Consider the following 21067-nt stretch of genomic DNA (forward strand, 5'->3'; position numbering starts at 1 on the left):
AGTCCCCTAGAACTTAGAACTACTTAAACCTAACTAACCTAAGGACATCACACAACACCCAGCCATCACGAGGCAGAGAAAATCCCTGACCTCGCCGGGAATCGAACCCGGGAACCCGAGCGTGGGAAGCGAGAACGCTACCGCACGACCACGAGATGCGGGCAGAGAAGGAAGAGGCACGTAGTTAAGACATCTCGTACCTACATCCATTCTCTGGGAATCACTGTGAAATATGTGGCAGAAGGTAGTTCTCATTGTTTAGTGTGTTAAGACTTCTTCCCATTCCATTCACGGCTCATGAGTGAGAACAACGACTGCTCATATGCTTCTCTGCGAGCTGTTATTTCCCTAATCCGGGAAAAGTTCGTAGGAAACAGATGAATATTCCTAGTTTCTACGACTAATACTATCCGTTAAGTCATCAATGTACAGCATGAATAGCAATCAAAGTTTGTAATTAATAAGCATCCCGGGTGCTTATCTGTGAATAAAGAATCTTATTCTCATAGTGCTTGTTTTAAATGCATTCTTGACCTCTCATTCAAATATTCAGTTTGGAATCGCTAAATATGCATCTAGGCTATTATGAGGCTTGTGTCGTTTGTAGACGAAGCTAAACTGAAATGAGTAACAGTTAAAAATAACATGGAGTGGTGGAGACCTCGACGAAGTGCAGAGGAGTAGGGAGTAGGGCACCGCTAGTGAATGAGCGGAACGGAGCCGATCGATTTGCCACGACAGCGGTAATTCCTAGAATCGTCGGACCTTCATTAAAGTTAAGCAGCAGCTTGTGACAAAAGCAGAGGGTTCTCGTCGAGCTCTCCTGGCTGACGTTGCCAGACTTATGTATTTCTCCTTTGTACAAAAACTGTGAGATTCAAGCAAGCCGAACGAGTTGGCAGTTGTTCAGCAATGGATGTTTTAGCATGTTACAGGATGAAACACGTGGACCTTCACCAACTCAGTCAAGTATATTTCTGTCAATTCTTACCTCCAGCATTATTTCTATAGTATTTTTCAAGTTCTTCTCAGCATTTCTCAACTAGGTGCTGTTAACTTGATATTTTTTATTAAACGCTTTTTGGCATCATCCATACAGCCAGTCTCAGCGCCATAAAAAACAACTATCCGTTACATGCACTGAAAGCGAACTTACGTCAGTGATCTAAGAAAATCTATCTTATCGTATAATGTCGCTTTCACAAAGGTGAATTATGAAGTTTACTAGGGAATCCCGGGAAGATATTATAACGTGGCGTTATTTCCATGTTTACCGTAAGGTATTTGTGGTAGCTAACCGTATAGTCGTATAGTAAGTTACACTCTTATTGGTTCAGGGTGTTACGTAATTAATCTTCGATGTCCACGCCTCACTTAACACAGTTGGCGTTTAAACGCTGCAGGTGAAGAACTTTGTGAGCAACTCAACGGGCTCTAGAGATAGTCATAATTATCTAGCCGTTTTATATGGCAGTATGATGCTGTTTCATAAACTTCTGAGTTGACGTTAATAACAGTACAATACCTTTAGTATAGTCCCTATTGCTGGGGTGATGGATCATCGCCCGACAGTCAAGTCCACGGTCAAACGTAAGGACGAAATTCTTGTCCTGAAATTTACACACACTGAAATTAAATTACATTTCCAGATTCTAAAAGTCATCATTAACTTTGTAATATATTTCCAACAGCCTCTCGTTACTGATCCAAGTCCTTAGGGCTTTTATGAAACAAGAAACACGTTTTACTTTAAACATTATCCTCGCCTGAAAACTTTTGAACTTAAAGAATGATTATGACTATCCTCTTCAACAAGTTTGTCGAAAGCTGCTACGTGAGATACTATTTTTTAAATGTAAGTATATGTGTTTGAGGTATTTGTTTTTCTGGCTTAATACGTGTGCGTGTCTTTGTCATGGAATCATCAAATACAGGAGAAATACCGCTGTAATCTCTAATATATCCCAGTTAACCGTGTCTGTGTTCAGTCAGAAGCTTTTCCCTTGAAGAATTTTTGAGTAAACTGACGTAAGTGAGCCAAAATATGCCCATACACGACTTCGACTGTGCCTTTTTGGAGCTGTGACGTGACTATATCTGCCCACAACTTAATAAATTAGCATTCACTTTCGCAATTGATAAGACTGTCTGATGAGACAATGATTAATATCCAAATACCTGCTGTCTGTAAAGCTACTGTTGTGTTACTATAACAATCATCATTAAAGCCTAAAAATAAAAAGCTCAACAGTGAACTTTGTGGAATCGTAGAAGACGTTCATCTCACTGATTTTGGCAATGAGGTCCTCATACATCAAACTGCTTACTGGGCATGAGAGCCAAGGAAAACTCCCCAGTAGGTTCTAATGACATGCTCAAGCAATAAGAAGAAAGGATACGCAAAATAAATAAATATTTTTTCGGACAGCACAACCAGCTTTAGGTATACTGCCCGAACAGGTGAACGTATTCAATTGCTTTCCTCGTAATCATAACGGAATGATTAGACGTTCGCTTGTTCCGGCAATGAGTTTGAAAACAGACATGGTCGACACATGTGATGCATAATGAAGCAACAGGGGCAATAGAAGACTGGAAGGGACATTAGGGGTTGAGGTCCCGTCGATGACGATGTCATTAGAGACGGAGCACGGACTCAGATTGGGGAATAATGGCGAGGGAAACTTGCCGTGTCCTTTTCAAAGAGGCTTTAAGCAATTTGTAAAACTTAAGACACACCTAAATCTGGGTATCAGTATGGAGGCTTTAACTGTGGTCCACTTAAATATGAGTCCACTGTTTTAACCATTGCTCTTTCTTTCTGGGTGAAAAGGGAGAATAAGACTGCCAAAGTAGAATTAGATGGTATCATCGATACGGCTGTGGCACTAAACACTGGGTTCCAGGAACGAAATCAAGAAAGCTCGCGTATATTCCAAGTGGACGAGACTTACTGTAAAGAATAATTAACATGCAAAATGTCAAATATTTTTGGGCCTCTTACGTATGACTTAGCACAGAGAGAAATCACTACACTGTATAGCGAAAACAATTAGACCTACTACAAACAGGTTTTTGGAATACAGTTGCTGCAGAGAGGTTGCAAGACGTCCTGGTGTAAAAGTAACCATGAATTTTATGACTTGTAGGTTATCTGGCGACTGCTGGAAGATCCTACTTTTATTTTTATTCATGATTTATTTGCCAGTCTCTCTGAATCAATTATATCAGTAATAACGGAAGCTCAAGTTAAACTGCGCAACAAGGTGGCGCAGTGGTGAGACATGGGACTCGCATTCGGTAGGATGATGGTTCAAATCCCCGTCCGGCGACCAGATTGAAGTTTTCTGTGATTCCTATAAAGCGCTCAAGAAAAATGATGGGATGCTTCCTGCGAAAGGAGTCAACCGATTTCGTTCCAAATATTTCCCCATGCCGAGCTTGTACTCGACTTCTAATGTCCTCTTTGCTTGCAGGACGTTGAACCCTAATCTTCCTTCCCAAAGAAAAATGATCAGTGTCCACAGTGTTTAACAGCGAGAGTTGAATTATTAGATTAATGTATACTGAAGCTGTGGCCGTGGTGATCTAGTGGGTGGAGCTCTAGGCTCTGACCTGGAGATCCCAGGTTGAATCCCGGACTCGAGTGGGGACTTTTCCTCCAGGACAGCCCCAGGTCGACTCAGTCTCCTATCAAATGAGAGCCACGGATCTTTCTCGGGGGTGAAATGCGGCGTGGGCAATGGACCCATCACACTCCCCTCCTAGTGCTGCGCCGAAGAAAGACTGTACCCTACGTACAGTCAGGTCAATAGTCAGGTCACGGGCTGTGCGCCACAACTGGAGCCTTATTTGCTGAAGTTTGACATTTGTGTTGCAAAATCTAACTGTGTGTTGTTACCCTTTACGCTGTTATGCATGATGTTGGTGCTCTGCCTTTTGATGCCAAGAGCAGCGCAATTCGTTCCTGATTACAAATGCAAACCTCTTCCTAATAATAAGTGACTAGATTCTTAATTATCCTTAACTACCATAAGTCATTCAAAGAAATCAACACTGCAAACTAAATGAGTAGGAAACTGGCAACTGAACTGGCAACGTCAACGGTATTCTGTTTCATCACTAAGATGCAGAACAGGAAAAGATGCACCGTAACATATTAAACGAGGAAATGTGAATTATGATATTGCTGAAAAGGGGAGTACATCTCCTGGCACTGGTTTTGCAGTCAACTTATCGTTATAGATCTTCATGTGGATACGATGGCACAATACTATCCAAAGTAACGCATCACATGTGAGGTGTCACAAAGGACACCTCATTGTCGTTAAAGGGTGGTGTACAAATTACAAAAATACAATGGATCAGAAATGGTTGAGTTGAAGGGAGACCTGAGACCACCGAAGGTGAGAAGCGACGATCATTTGTATAGCTACAGTACAGATGAGCTGCGTTGGAACGGACATCTTGCTCGGTCGCAAGGAGTCACAGATAAAACAACTTCAATACGTTGAAACTTCACTTTTTTCAGCAATAGATGTACTACGTCTAGATTTTGAGTACTGCCCGTAACTTAGGCACTTATTTCACTTCCATAAATATGGATGCAATTGAAGCCAAGTTCTCTGTTCCAGGGTCAGACAATTTCGACTGGAGAAGAGGCAGCTTCCTACTGCACGAAGCAGACGTGAGAAGTACTAGCTCACTCTTTTGAACAAGCTGAACGTTACTAACTGGACTTCCTGGTACCATTATACCGCGGCCCTCGAGCGACTGCCGAGGCCCGTGGAGAAAAGACTGTCTTAGGTTTCTATTCCTGGGACAGTTTGATTTCCGAAAGGATCTGTTGTTTGCAAAACCTCACACTGAACGAAACTGAACTTGACAGACAATAGATTCCTTTGGATAATGGCCAGTGCCATACTGAAACATCACAAACCGTGTACAATATCCATGTGGAAGATTACTTACAAATTATACGAATTATTAGTTCGCACCGCTATGTGTGATTTCATTCCTTATCTCCCTCCAATGGGAGGGTACATTAAATGACATTTTAATATGAAGAAGTTGTGAATAAATCTACATTTCATATCTGAAATCATCTCACCACCATCTATGAGTGACGTGTATCAATAAAACGAAACTTAAAAAAAAAATCATTGTTTTTTGCAGATCCGGTGATCACTCCTTGCTAGAACAGAGTATTAACTGTCCTTCAGAATTACATTCCTACTTTTTGGTAGTTGTCAGTTTCGAGTTTTAGCAAAGTATCTTTGGATCACAATAGTCTTTTCACTACAACAGTAATCGTTTATTCGTTGAGCTTGTTGTATGGCATGCTAGGAGTTTGAAATAGAATGAATGAACTCACTACTATCATAGAAGAAAGAATTGTTTTACGTGAGATGAATTGGTGAAAACCCGAAAGTGGTAGTGACTTAAAAATTGTATTGTTATCTTGAGAATAAATAAAAAAACCCTTAAATGAAATAAGATTCATGAAATAGTACAAGAAAAAGGTATATTGCGAAACTAAATCAAGGAAATTCATACTCCTATTTTCCATGTTCGTAAACGAACGGTTGGATAGCGAGGCCAGTAATTTGAGAATGTTTCCTGATGAAAGGAAAGTATCATTCTTGAGTGACAGTAGACGAATTCACGTTCGTACAGAAATTCAGCCTGTCGTTATGAACGTCGGCTTGCTTTAAATGTGGATAAATTTAAGTTAATGCCGTTTGGTAGGAGAAACACTTCATAAAGTTCGAATACATTATTAGTGGTATGCTGCTCAACTCAGTCACGTAGACTAAATATTTAGACATAACTTACGAAAAGTCATAAAATGGAGTGAGTATATTAAGTTAGCCTTAGGGAAGGCGAATGGTCGACTACAGCTTACTGGGAGAGTTCTGGGAAAATTCAGAGCACCTGTAAAAGAGACGGCAGTACGAGCTGCTCCTGAATATTTCATTAGGGATTGGGATCCCCAAAAAATCGGATTAAAGGAAAATTTCGGAACAATTCAGAGGCGTGGAGGCGTTTTTCTATACACTATCTGATTAAAAGGATCCGGACACATATTGGCAGACATTAATATGGAGTGTGTCCACCGTTCGTCTTTATAGGGCTTGAACTCTGCTGGAAACACTTTCAATGAGTGCCTGAATATCTGTGAAGGAATGACAGCCCATTCTTCCTCAAGAGCGAAAATCGGAGAAGATAGTAGGATGCTGGGGTCTGGAGTGAAACTGACGTTCTACTCATTCCAAAGGTGTTGCATTGGATTCAGGTCGGAAATCTGGGCAGATGAGTCCATTTCAGGAACGTTATTGTCGTTAAACTATTTCCTTAGATACGCTGATGCAAACAATGATCGTCTCCAAACTTTTACCCTTCTGTACGCAGCACACATTTCTCTAAAATGTGTTCATATCTTTCCGCATTTAGCATTTTCTTAAGAGCAGCAAGAGGACCATACTATAACCACGAAAAAAAGCTTCTTCTTACTACACTCTTGATATTACACATTATGGCAGGTTACGTTTATAAGGCTTTCACCAAACTCCAATCGTTAAATCGGGTTACCATAAGGTTTAGCGTAATTCATCACTCCAAATCACCCGTTTCCAGTCATCCAGTGTCGACTGGAGTCGCTCTTTACATCATCGCAAGCGTCACGTAGCGCTGACTATAGAAATGTGTGGCTTATGGGGAGGTCCTCTATCATTGTAACGCATTCTTTTCAACTCCGTAAGCACGGTCATTGACCTAACTGGACTGTTGCTAGCACTTGGGACTCACAGGTTGCTCATTCCGCTAGTTTCATGTGATCTTCTATCACAACCTTCAGCAATGCTCGACGGTCTTTGTCGGTCAGAACGCAATATCTGTCTGGTCTTGTTTTAACCGTGGTTGTTCCACTGCGTTTCAATTTCACAAACTCATCACCAAGAGTCAACTTTGGCAGCTTTAGAAAGGTTGAAAATTCCATGGTATATTTGTTACTCAGGTGACATCCAACGACTAGTCCAAGTTTGAAGTCGCTTAGCTCTCCTGCCCGACCTAACCTTTTGTCTCTGCTTCTCTACTGACAACACAGTGCTCCCCGTCTCCTTTTATATTGGTGGACCACATCTAGTGGTCAAATATGCATTACATAGGGCGTCCGGATTTTTTAAATCAGATTATGTATTTGTTGTTGGTCGGTTCGATCAGTGCGAGAGTGTTACGGGAATGCTCCGTGAGCTTAGATAGGAATCCTTGGAAGGAAGAGGACTATTTCTTTTGTGAATCGCTGTTGAGGAAGTGTTCAAGAACCGGCTTTTGCAACTAACTGCAGAAAAATTCCACTGGCACCAACGTTCATTTTCGTAAGCACCTTGAGGACAAAATAAGTGAGATTAGACTGTGTGCAGGAGTTCACAGGTAGTCGTATTTCCTTCGCTCGATCTGTGTACGGAACACGAACAGGGATGACTAACAGTGGTAGAAAGTCTCCTCCGTCATCCACATTCTTGCACCTACAAACGGATACCAATTTCCCAAATTTGTGCAGAACAGCGCGGACTGTTACCTGCAGAACTGCAGCTGATGCTCGCCGTCCTGGAAGTCGACGTAGCTGACGGTGTGTCGCACGTGCCGGCACCAGTCGCAGGTGCGGTTGCGCTTGAAGCTGGCGCGCCGGCACTGCGTGAAGCACACCTCGGAGCAGAACGCCTTGTGGCTGGGCGTGCCGCCGTCCGCCGCGGGCTGCAGCGCCAGCACCGGCTGCCGGGACACCTTCTGGCACCAGGCGCACAGGGCGCCGTCTGAAACAGCGACACTTGCGTCACCTCAGCAGGGGACGTCTCTAGCTGGTAGTGGCGTGGCATCATCTCCCAGTGGAGTGCTTACAATATATTCAGGGTGTTTATTGCCCGGGGAAAATGTTACACTAATACTAAACCGTAGAAAGCCCGCCCGGTTGGCCGTACGGTCTAACGCACGGCTTTCCGGGCTGGAAAGAGCGCCTGGTCCCCGGCGCGAATCCGCCCGGCGGATTTGTGTCGAGGTCCGGTGACCCGGCCAGTCTGTGGATGGTTTTTAGGCGGTTTTCCATCTTCATCGGAGAATGCGGGCTGGTTCCCTTTATTTCACCTCAGCTATACTACGTCGACGATTGCTGCGCAAACAAGGTCTCCACGTACGCGTACACCACCATTACTCTACCATGCAAACATGGGGGTTACACTCGTCTGGTGTGAGACGTTCCCTGGGGGGGGGGGGGGGGGTCCACCAGGGGCCGAACCGCACAATAACCCTGGGTTCAGTGTGGGGCGGCGGAGGGGTGAAGTGGACTGCTGTAGTCGTCGTGGGGTTGTGGAGCACTGCGGCTGCGGCGGGGACGGAGCCTCTCCGTCGTTTCTAGGTCTCCGGTTAACATACAATACAAACCGTAGAAAGTTTACTACTCCGCATTTTATTCAAAGGAAACGATAATTTATAGGTTATGTATTAGTTAATTACAATTACTCGATCTCCAATGGTATGTTACATACCAAGCTAAGTACAAAATATCCTGTTTTGTATCCTACTGCAGTCACAAATTTTATAACGATTTAGTAATCCAGGGCACTGATGACCTCGCCGTTTACCGCTCCACACCACTAATCGTCATCTTCATTTTTATTAATAAAGGAAATAAATTTCCTATATGAGCACGCGATCACCGTGAATAATTTTGTGAAGAAAAACAACCAGATCGCTTAATGAATTTGTTTATTACTACACCGTTTCACCTACTGCCTTAATCAGATATCAAAAACTTAGATCTTACAAAACAAGGATCAGTATCAGTACTAAAAACATATGCCTATTCGGGGCATAGATTTTTTTTAATGCTGGCACTGAACCTTGTTTTGGAGCTTCTGAGTTTATGATATCTGATGACTGCAGTAGGCGAAACAGCGTAACAAAGGAATTTATTAAACGATACCGACGGTTTTATTCACAAAATCATGTTGAGGGTGTTTCATGGTTAACAGCGAAAATTTCGAGGCAGAACTTTCCGGTAAGAGTCAGACAACTTACTACATCCTCCCACATACATCTCGCGACATGATCACGACGAGGAAATTCGAGGAACTAGAGCTAATAGAGACAATCATTCTTCTCACGCGCCGTTCGCGAGTGGAACAGGGAGGGGAGGATCAGTTAGTGCTACCAGAAGTACCCTCCACCACACGGCATTAGGTGCCTTGAGGAGTGTGATGAAGATGTAGTTGTAGACTTGGGTGGAAGTATACAATAACAGAAGAAAAAAACGTTGCAGTAAACATAGATCCGCGAAGGAGCAGTTTGGGAGATAATTGGGTATGTGTGGCACGAGCGGCTCATGACCTCAGTATGAAATATTATCCGAGTTTGGACAAACGTATTTTAAATGTAGACTTCAGCATTAAGTCCCCGCCTAATTAGATTCAAATTTCGCCCACGGCCTGCCTTAACAAGAACAATACGGCTACAGCACGTAACATGCCACAATTTACTGTTGGTTGGTTGGTTGGTTTGGGGGATGAAAGGGACCAGACTGCCATGGTCATCGGTCCCTCAATTTACTGTTCATTCGTACCTAGTGAACGAGGTGTTCCGCATGTCCTCTCGCATCTGGATGCAATACTGTACTCATCTCTGCAATGAGTTACTAATTCTTTCGAACACTGGCGGATTATCTCGCGCACAGTGTTGATTTAATATTAAACGACCAAACAAGGCTCAATACTCCTCCTCTTCTAAACTTTACTTAAACCTCACAGTTTTCGAATACCTCCCATACTTCCCATACCACCCCTTCCATTCGATCCAATTATTCTGTGTTTATTTATTTCATTATCATTGTCTACGTAGTCCATATATTCTGTTGTTGCAAATGTCAAGGCTATCCTTTACTCTGTTTTCAATTTCTCCTTACATAAATAATATATCTTCAAACTATTCTTCAGTACTCTCGTCGCATATTAATTTTATCTTATTGGGGGATTGTTACTTTAATTTAAAATTGTATTATAGGCATTGTTTCTTTGAGTTTAGTGTTAATCTATTTCTGGTTTGCTCCATTATAATTATTTACTGTTTCACTTTAACATTTTTGATTGCGTTACCATTTAACTGTGAAAGATGACATTTACTGTGTGTTCGTACATCACTCTCTATGTGTAACATGTTTTCCATGTTTTTCTTGAACACTGTACCCTCTTTGACAACGGCAGTCAGTTAAAGTCTGATGATGACCTCGTAAGCCGAAAACTGGCGAACAAAATAAATTAATGCTATAGAACAACGTAATAATGTTTTTCATTTATAATTATGTTGTCCTGTTAAGAAACGACGGAAGAATCAGTCAACATCTCTTAAAGCTTCACAACATTGCATAATTCATTGCCAGTTCTTCCACTGTATCACCGGGGGTGCTGTACAGCTCACTTTGTTTTATGCAGATGAGGAGGAAAAACTTACCCTTAATGTTCGAATAGAGTATTAGTAGCGTGTTGCTTGACGCAGTAACGCCGATGAAATATCCAAGCGTAACGTTACAGAGCAATATCAAATGGAACGAGCATGCAAGGATTGTGGTAAGGAGGGCGAATGGTCATCCATGGTTTTTTGGGAGAATTTTAGGAAAGTGTGATTCATCTCTGAAAGAGATCGCACATACAACACTAGTGCGATCCTTTCTTGAGTACTGCTGGAGTGTTCAGGATCCGCACCATGTCGTATTAAAGGAAGACATCGAAGCAATACAGAGGTGGGCTGCTAGATTCGTTACCCGTACGTTACAGCAACATGCAAGTATCGTGGAAGTGCTTCGAGAACTCAAATGGAATCCTTGAAAGGAAGACGAAAATCTTTTCAAGGAGCACTATTGAGAAAACTTAGAGAACCGGAAATGAAGCTGAATGCAGAACGATTTTACTGCCGCCATCGTACATGGCGGCAGTAACAGGGCTCGTACGGAGGGGCACAGACTGCCGTTTTTGCATCGCTCTTTTTGCGAGTGAAACAGGAAAAGAAACGACTAGTAGTGTGACAGTGTACCCTTCACCACTGTACGGTGGCTTGCGGAGTATGTATGTTGATGTTGATGTAGATGATCCTAGACAGAAAAATATAGAAGATTGAGGTCAGGTGTTCTCGGAGAGCAAGGTACAGGTTCCGCTCGACGTATCCACCTTGGACCACATTGGCGAGCTAGATATCTTACATCAGCAACGAAATAGGCCAGTCCCCCATCATACATGTACCATGAATGAAATTTGAACCCAATCAGATGGGGAATTAATGGAAAAGTTTACATTTGAAATAGAGTTTTACTAACTATGAAAATATTTTATACCGAAGTGAGTTTGCAGACCTGTGTTTTTATTCGAACAGTTTTGATTCTGTTGTCATATACAGTCAGTTTCCGCTTTTAATTACATGTGTCCTTTATAAATAATTTAATGGATAACGTCGAGCTGCGTGGTTTGAGGCCCCATGTCACGGGTTGGGTGGACCGTCCCGCCGGAGGCTCGAGTCCTCCCTCGGGCATGGGTGTGTGCGTTGTTCTTGGCATAAGCTAGTTTAAGTTAGTTTAAGTAGTGTGTAAGTGTAGCAGTTTGGTCCCTTAGGTAAAAAAAAAATAACGTCGGACTCTCCATGAGGTTGGTCACGGACTATGTTGTCACAGGAAAACTGCAACGCCAGAAGTCTGTAGCGAAACGTAGGAAGACCTGTAGAGGCTCGACAATTAGTGTAGGGTCTGGAAACTCACTCAAAAAGTAAATAAATGTAACATTTTGCGTATAACCCCACTGCTGATTGAATACACCTCTGTTAACAATAATGACTGGGTGTTGTGTGATGTCCTTAGGTTAGTTAGGTTTAAGTAGTTCTAAGTTCTAGGGGACTGATGACCATAGATGTTAAGTCCCATAGTGCTCAGAGCCATTTGAACCATTTTGTTAACAATAACGACCATAAAGTACCTTGAGCAACAGTTTCGTGCAATCTAATGTGGAATGGCCACATAAAATTATTTTAGGAAAAGAAGATGTCAGATTGAGATTCAATGGAACAATCATAAGAGAATGTAACTCATCCTCGATAGGAGTGGCACAAAAATACTCTGTCGGCCGATTGTTGAGTACTGCTCGTCAGTCTAGGACACTTACAAGCGAGGATTAATGGAAGAGATAAATGGAATCCAAAGAATATCGCCGCGTTCGTCACAGGTCCGTTCAGTCACCACAAAAGCGTCACAGAAATGCCCATTAGACTCCAGTGGAAGACGCTAGAAGGAGACGAAGAAGTTTACTGTTAAAATTCGAGGGCATACGTTCCAAGCAGAGTTACCAACCTGTTACTTGCTCCCAGAGGCCTGTCAACAGTGGTTTCTTCCACGCATAACTCGTTAATACGACAGAAAAGGAGATAAATGATAATGGTATCAAACGTACACTCCACCATACGGTAAGATGGCTTGCGTAATAGCCGTAGATTTAGATGAAAATTCTTTGCAAACGGCTGACGGGCAGAAATTAACAGCTCGCGTCACATAGACATTAACGCAGTAGTTAGGACACTGGACTTGCAGTCGGGGGACGACGGTTCAAATCCAGATTTAAGTTTTCCGTAATTTCCATAAATCAGTCTCTGCAAATGCCGAATGGTTCTTTTGAAAGGACACGCCCGATTTTCTTCTCCATGCCTGAAACATTCCGAGCATGTGCTCCGTCTCTGATGACCTCGATGTCAACGGGACGTTAAATCCTTATTTTCCCTCCCTTCTCTTTTGCACATCATTGTCTCAGTGAGGTACTAAGGCAGCCTGTCTAATGTGATTTCCTTTGTTGACAGCCTGTATTTAAATCCGCCGTCGGGCTCTTAGTTTTCTTGCCATGTTTGTTTTGACCCGATCTGATGACCTGTGTTGCTTCGTGTTTCAGCAAAGTGACCCGACGCGACCACTTGAGTTACTCACCAATTCAGTGAAGTGACCCGACGCTGGCGTATTCTTTTACATACCAATAACAACGATTGTTTTAATGTATGAAGGGAAGCATGTATGGGGCTCATTTCCGAAACTAACTCCTCCTGTTTATTTTCCTGGAAAGTACAACACATGCAGAAAGCGAGGTAACACAGTTAAATAGAGCAGGATTTCAGCTAAATGTAGTCATTTTTCCACAGTCAGCACCATTTGTTATGCACTTTTACCAACGAAGAACCAAAACCTTTATCCCGTGCTCGTAAATCCTGGCTGAGGCACGCCACTGCCTTACAGCTTTCACGACAGCATCTGAGTCGAGTAAACGTGGGCCACATAGTCAATATTGACAGCTAAACTAACAACTGTTTTAGGCTCCAAGACATCCAAAATAAATACACACTCTGTGTCCCAGAAGCCTTTGTTCATCACTTTGCATGTAGATGGCCTGTGTTTAGAATTTTATCTTTGTTGAAGAAATCTCATCTCACCCCTCCATAAACTGTCTTTGGGACTACAGATGGTAGTGATGACATCACGTTTCATCTCCAGCTATATCACTGTTCAGATAACTAGCACCTTCATCCTCTTATTGGTCCAACAGGCTCCTAACAAATTTTAGCCTGATGATTCCTTTTTTTCTTTTGTCAGAATCTACGGGGCCTATATCGCACACCTTTTGCAATAACCTGGGCTGTGTAACATCTGGGCTAAGGAATTACAGTCAACATTCAGCTGTGTACACATTTCCTTTGCCGATATCCGCCGATCATCACGCATGAGTTGATCGAGGCCTTGTCTATTGTAAGAGAAATTAGGGCTCGTACGGAGGGATATAGATAGTCATTTTTCCCTCGCTCTGTTTACAAATGGAACAGGAAAGTACGTGGTACCCTCCACCATGCACTGTATTGTGCCCTGTGTATGTATATGGAGACAGGTGCAGATGTAGATTATGTGGGATGGTAGCTGAGCAGCGTCGACTGGGGCGTAACTTCTCATGCAAGTCCTACTTAAATCTAGTACCCACCGCCTCACATCACTCATGTCTATGGTATTGCCTGAGTACACTTTTAGCAAGTGTCGATAGATATCAGTTGGACCAATTTCTTCAGTAGTGAGTAGTTCAGTGACACATCTACGTCTTAATACATGCTCGATACAGATGCCATTTTAGAATGCAGCCCTGGCTACTACTGACTGTCGTAAGACCACGAGACCAACGCAACATTAGCGAAATATTCAAAAATCAGCATTACATCCACAGAATCTGGCTTGCACACTCAGAGTCAAAGAAGAAAATCGAAGGCGTTAGTTCCCGTTTGGCCCTTGTTGATAGCCGCAGTACAATCAGTGATGGTAGTGTGGCCCATGCAGCAAGCATAGCATGAGAGCCACAGGGTAAACTGCTGGAAAAGCCACGTTCAGGAAGTGGTGTATATGGGCGAACCTATGACTGGTATTTAGGGACCGACACGGCCGCTCTCTGGCTCTCGTCTGCTTACACTTTGTGTCGGCTGCTGGATCGTATCTGCATTTGACATCGGTTTTTGTGGTCGTGGTTGTTATTTTGCTGTATGGTTCAAACGACTCTGACCACTATGGGACTTAACTGCTGAGGTCATCAGTCCCCTAGAACTTAAAACTACTTAGGCCTAACTTAAGTACGTGTGTTTCATACTGTGCAGTAAAGAAGTTAAATACCTACACAGGAAGTAGGGTCTAGGTGTGTTTACATACGGTGTTTAATCTGTTTTAACACATATGTAAATTCCCGCCAGTTACGTGTTTTAGTAACTGTTCATTGCATGGCTAGAATATCCCAATTAGGTTTATCACATTCTTTAAGAAAAATCGCAGTTTCCCTCAGACGAGAAAGTCATGAGAAATCTTTCACGAAGTTATAAATACATCTACATCTACATCTACATCCATACTCCGCAAGCCCCCTGACGGCGTGTGGCGGAGGGTACCTTGAGTACCTCTATCCTTTCTCCCTTCTATTCCAGTCTCGTATTGTTCGTGGAGAGATGGATTGTCGGTATGTCTCTGTGTGGGCTCTAATCTCTCTGATTTTATCCTCATGGTCTCTTCGCGAGATATAAGTAGGAGGGAGCAATATACTGCTTGATTCCTCGGTGAAGGTATGTTCTCGAAACTTCAACAAAAGCCCGTACCGAGCTACTGAGCGTCTCTCCTGCAGAGTCTTCCACTGGAGTTTATCTATCATCTCCGTAACGCTTTCGCGATTACTAAATGATCCTGTAACGAAGCGCGCTGCTCTCCGTTGGACCTTCTCTATCTCTTCTATCAACCCTATCTGGTACGGAACCCACACTGCTGAGCAGTATTCAATCAGTGGGCGAACAAGCGTACTGTAACCTACTTCCTTTGTTTTCGGATTGCATTTCCTTAGGATTCTTCCAATGGATCTCAGTCTGGCATCTGCTTTACCGACGATCAACTTTATATGATCATTCCATTTTAAATCACTCCTAATGCCTACTCCCAGATAATTTATGGAATTAACTGCTTCCAGTTGCTGACCTGCTATATTGTAGCTAAATGATAAGTGATCTTCCTTTCTATGTGTTCGCAGCACATTACACTTGCCTACATTGAGATTCAATTGCCATTCCCTGCACCATGCGTCAATTCGCTGCAGATCCTCCTGCATTTCAGTACAATTTTCCATTGTTACAACCTCTCGATATACCACAGCATCATCCGCAAAAAGCCTCAGTGAACTTCCGATGTCATCCACAAGGTCATTTATGTATATTGTGAATAGCAACGGTCCTACGAAACTCCCCTGCGGCACACCTGAAATCACTCTTACTTCGGAAGACTTCTCTCCATTGAGAATGACATGCTGCGTTCTGTTATCTAGGAACTCTTCAATCCAAACATTATACCAATAATAAACATTATATCAATTTACTTGTGATTTACTTGTGACTGTCACTTCAAGTGACGAATCATTAACTACGTTTGTTACTAAAGATAGCTGCGGAACTAAGGAAGAGTAGACAAAACGTCCCATGAAAGCAGTTAATCATGAAGGAAGACCGGAAAGGCATTACATAATTTCTCATAAACCAGGTGCTTTAGGGCTGGCTGAAGCAGCAAGCAATTCTTTTCCCTTTACTGAGATGACGAATTAATGGAGTGAATTTTTATGTATACTAATAAGCACACTATCAAAATTCGTACAGTTCGAAAATTTGAGACTGCTTGGAAGGGAATTCATTTCTCGTCTTCTGATATACCCACGAACTTACAACTCAGGCGTATTTTCTGAGTTGAGAAAAACAGTTCAGAGGAGAGGAAACAAAAAGCATGATAATTTAACTGTAATGCGTTGACTCTTCGCAACAATGAATGGTCAGTATAAGAAGGCGTTTATCTCTGCAGGGTATGTGACAGCTGACGAACAGTTTATTCTGTTTTGAAGCCGAGGTCCCTTCCGACAATACCTATCCAAAAAGCAAAACAAATATGGCGTGTTTTTGCTTTTGTATACTGCTACGAACCTGATACTCCAGTAGTTCCGTGCCTGTGGGATATGTAAATTAAATTTTCATCTTTACTTGAGCTTATTTTCAGCATAGGAAAATGCTATCCTACAGAAGAAGAATGGTGTGATACATGATGACTGTCGGGAGTGTCTAACGTTAGTGAAAATTTCCAGGTGGAGATCGTAACACATCACGCCTACACCACGTGCACGAGCAGCTTATCGCCATCTTTCGGATTATGGGAAAAATCGAACCATTAGAATAAAGGACACAAGGACATCACTGCACAGACAACTGGATGTGGTTCAATGACTGCAGGACGAGTGGAGACGGGGTGGATTCAGGACAAAAAAGTGGCAAGAAGAGTAGGTAAAGGTTCTCCTTCAAGCACTACACCATGAGAAGATGGTTGGATATTTCAACTGCCTGTGACGAGTAGACAGCTGACAACAGCTGAAATCCGGCCAGAGGCTATAGGCAGAGGATCACCACGAACCGTTGGGAACGGATTACTGGAAGCTGGGTTGTTTTCTCGAGTTGTCATAAACCGTTTACCGCTGACATCATACCACAGACAACAGAGACTTGCATGGTGTAGAGCCAGAGTCAAATGGTACATTGACTGGTGTACTGGGGTGTTCAGTGGTGAGTTTCTCTTCTGTTTATGGCTTTCAGATTAATTTCAGTATATCCGTAGACGGTCTGGTGAACTGTCAACGGAAACTGGGATTTTCGAGTCCCATACTTCTCCATCTCCCGAAACCGCGATGCGGAAAGCGCTTGGACATGAGAACGGAACTGATTTGGAAATTGTTGAATGTTGACTGAATGCTCGCCAGCGTAAGAGAAGAATGGCCCTGTTGTCATACTCTTCATGACCACGTTACCAAGTCATCGATATAATGGAAGACCCCATACTTCAGTTCACGCCACAGACGCTTTGAGGAGATCGTTGAATGGTCTGTCCAGTCCATTGATTTGTCACCCATACGCCATGTCTTGGATGGGATGGGAAGAGTTATACATTGATGCCAGCTTACAGCCAGCAATCTTCCTGAACTGACACAGTTTGTGTTTCAACATTCAGAAACTTCTTGTTTCAATGTTAAAACATACACAACAGTGTAGTCGTGGGTGAGAGGTCACACCGCATACTAATGTTGATGATGGACGTGAATTTCGGATGGTACAACAGTTTGATTTAATTCCACTTGTGTGATAAACATATCCCAAATATTGATAAATATTGCACTGGTCGTCCGTGGACTAGTACAGGGAGAGGCGCCAGTACGCAGGCATGTGAAAAAAAGCATCAAACAACAATGTCGAGCCGAAAGACAAGGTGTTACATATACTCAAGTGCCAATGACCCCAAGAATTGCACGATAAGTACGATTAGTTACCTCCAACAAACGTAGCGTTAACCTGACGCAACATCACCTTGACACCGGATTCAGGCCGGCCTAGGTGGCCGAGCGGTTCTGGGCGCTACAGTCTGAAACCGCCCGACCGCTACGGTCGCAGGTTCGAATCCTGCCTCGGGCATGGATGTGTGTGATGTCCTTAGGTTAGTTAGGTTTAAGTAATTCTAAGTTCTACGGGACTGATGACCTCAGAAGTTAAGTCACATAGTGCTCAGAGCCATTTCAACCATTTTTGCCATACCGGATTCAGTCCGGCGCGGAAGAGCGTTCAGAGGTTTATTCAGGTATGCCATATTCCTCTTAAGCCACTGATTGATGATTAGATCACCTAGAGCTGTCAAATCACAAGGATGTTGAGTGCAACGTTTCATCAATTAGTATTTCCAAACATTCTCTCGTGGATTAATATTAGATGATTTAATGAAACATTCTAGGTGGAATAGAGTTCCTCAGTGTAGGTCAACCGAGAAACGCGTGTGAAAAAGGTTATTGTCGTCTTGGGGGACAGGACTGTCCACAACATACTAATTATGAAGATGTAAGGGCAACACTTCATGGCTTATAATGTTGAATCACACATCCTGGTTCATGCTCAAGGTGGCCTGAAAAATACCATCGGCCTGAATTGCACTCTGCAAAAACTACGGCTGAACTGCTTCAATGGGCCGTAGAGGAACTCGAAGTCTTGCATCATTTGAAAAGGGGCAAAATCAAGACTCGTCAGGTCGCACTAGACACCTCCAGTTAGTTGCTACATAGTTTCTGTGTTGTTTGGCACATTGAAGAAATGCACTTTTATGTGGCACCGTGAGAAATGGCCTTTCGTCAGGTACCCAAATACAAATGATCACTGAATACAATTTACTGTGGAATGTTTCTTCCTCTGAAACTCTCTCCGATAGACATCCTTTCGCTGACAACAGCAGTTCGTCTCGGGTTTGAAAGCGAGTGTCGCTGACACGCATTTCCGATTCCTCTTTTTACGACCATTGTTCGGCAGTGGTGCACCATTCCTTATAGACAAGTTGGACAATCAGCGTTGATAACTCGACAAATTGACCGATTTCATATACTGTGTGGTCGTGGGTACGTCCAACCGTAGCTCCTTTCTTTACAAAATAGATTCGCATTGTGCGACTATGAATTGACGTCACCTGTTTGTGACAAATGAAAACTTGTGCCGGACAGCGACTCGAACGCGGACTTGTCACTTATTGCGAACGGTCGACTTAAACATTTCGGTTATCCGAGCAGGTCACCAAGACCGATTAAAATTTCCATATGTCAGGTAGTCACAACACTTACGCTCGCACAATTCGTGGTTCCAGTACAGAGAGACAAATATTATATCGTCATTTTAGCCTCTCAAAGCATAGATACACTATGTGACCAAAAGTATCCGGTCACCTGGCTGAAAATGACTTACAAGTTCGTGGCGCCCTCCATCGGTAATGCCGAAATTCAATATGGTGTTGGCCCACCGTTAGCCCTGATGACAGTTTCCACTTTCGCAGGCATACTTCAATCAGGTGCTGGAAGGTTTCTTGGGAATGGCAGACCATTCTTCACGGAGTGCAGCACTGAGGAGAGGTATCAATGTCGGTCGGTGAGGCCTGGCACGAAGTCAGCGTTCCAAAACATCCCAAAAGTGTTTATAGGATCCAGGTCAGGACTCTGTGCATGTCAGTACATTACAGGGATGTTATTGTCGTGCAACCACTCCGCCACAGCCGGCGCATTATGAACAGGTGATCGATCGTGTTGAAAGATGCAATCGCCATCCCCGAAACGCTCTTCAACAGTGGGAAGCAGGAAGGTGCTTAAAACATCAATGTAGACCTGTGCTGTGATAGTGCCACGCAAAACAACAAGGGTTGCAAGCCCCCTCCTGAAAAACACGACCACATCATAACACCACAGCCTCTGAGTTTTACTGTTGGCACTACACACGCTGGCAGATGACGTTCACCGGGCATTCGCCATACCCACACCCTGCTATCGGATGGCTACATTGTGTACCGTGATTCGTCACTCCACACAACGTTTTTCCACTGTTCAATCGTCCAGTGTTTACTCTGCTTATACCAAGCGAGGCGTCGTTTGTAGTTTGGTATTTACCGGCTCGACCATGAAATCCAAGTTCCGCCTAACTGTCTTAGTACTTGCAGTGGATCCTGATGCAGTTTGGAATTCCTGCGTGATGGTCTCAATAGATGTCTACCTATTACACATTACGCCGCTCTTCAACATTCGGCGGTCTCTGTCAGTCACCAGACGAGGTTGGCCTGTACACTTTTGTGCTGTACTTGTCCGTTCACGTTTCCACTTCTCTATCACATAGGGAACATTGGACGTGGGATGTTTAGAAGTGTGTTAATCTTGCGTACAGGCGTATGACACAAGTGACACCCAATCACCTGACCACGTTCGACGTCCGTGAGTCTCGCGTAGCTATCCATTCTGCTCTCTCTCAATGTCTAATGACTACTGGGGTCGCTGATATGGGGTACCTGGCAGTAGGTTGCAACACAATGCACCTAATATGAAAAACTTATGCTTTTGGGGGTGTCCGGATAATTTTGATCACATAGTGTACATCATTGTTAGTTACAATTGCTTTGTCTATACAATGTCAGTATCTTCACAGTACAGTGTCCATCAGACTTGCATACATATCTGAGGGAACAGATACTGCCACTGACGAGCACAGCTGTGATAAACATTACGAAATAGATTCGTATTCTGCGAATTTTCATTGACATCAGCTGTTTATGACACATGAAAATTTTTGCCGGACCGGGTCTGGAGCCGGGATTTTCTGCCTATCGTGAGCGGTCGCATTAACCGCTTCGGCCATCCGAGCACGCCTCCAGGCCCGATACAAAATTTCATATGCGACTTAGTCAAGTTATTAAGGCGACCGCTCACGATAAGCGGAAAATCTGGGTTCGATCCAGCATGATGAATGTCAGAAGGATATTGTATTGTGAAGTTACCGATGCTGTACAAACATAGACATTGTAACCATCAGTAAGCTTCTTTCTGCCATTTTATCATGCCTCCATGACGATCCATCTTACTGCGGTGATTCCATGCTACCGAGTAGCCCATATACG

General features: G+C 43.3%; 1 protein-coding gene across 1 annotated transcript in view; it reads right to left on the reverse strand.

Annotated features, from left to right (window-relative positions):
• Positions 1-21067, reverse strand: part of LOC124556214 (sine oculis-binding protein homolog) — a 54931-nt gene that overhangs the window by 9804 nt on the left and 24060 nt on the right. The window contains exon 2 of the mRNA XM_047130202.1: positions 7580-7814. Within this exon, the coding sequence (XP_046986158.1) occupies positions 7580-7814 (235 nt within the window). The remainder of the gene's footprint in view (positions 1-7579; positions 7815-21067) is intronic.

This window comes from Schistocerca americana, chromosome X, assembly GCF_021461395.2.
Source record: "Schistocerca americana isolate TAMUIC-IGC-003095 chromosome X, iqSchAmer2.1, whole genome shotgun sequence".
NCBI lineage: Eukaryota > Metazoa > Arthropoda > Insecta > Orthoptera > Acrididae > Schistocerca > Schistocerca americana.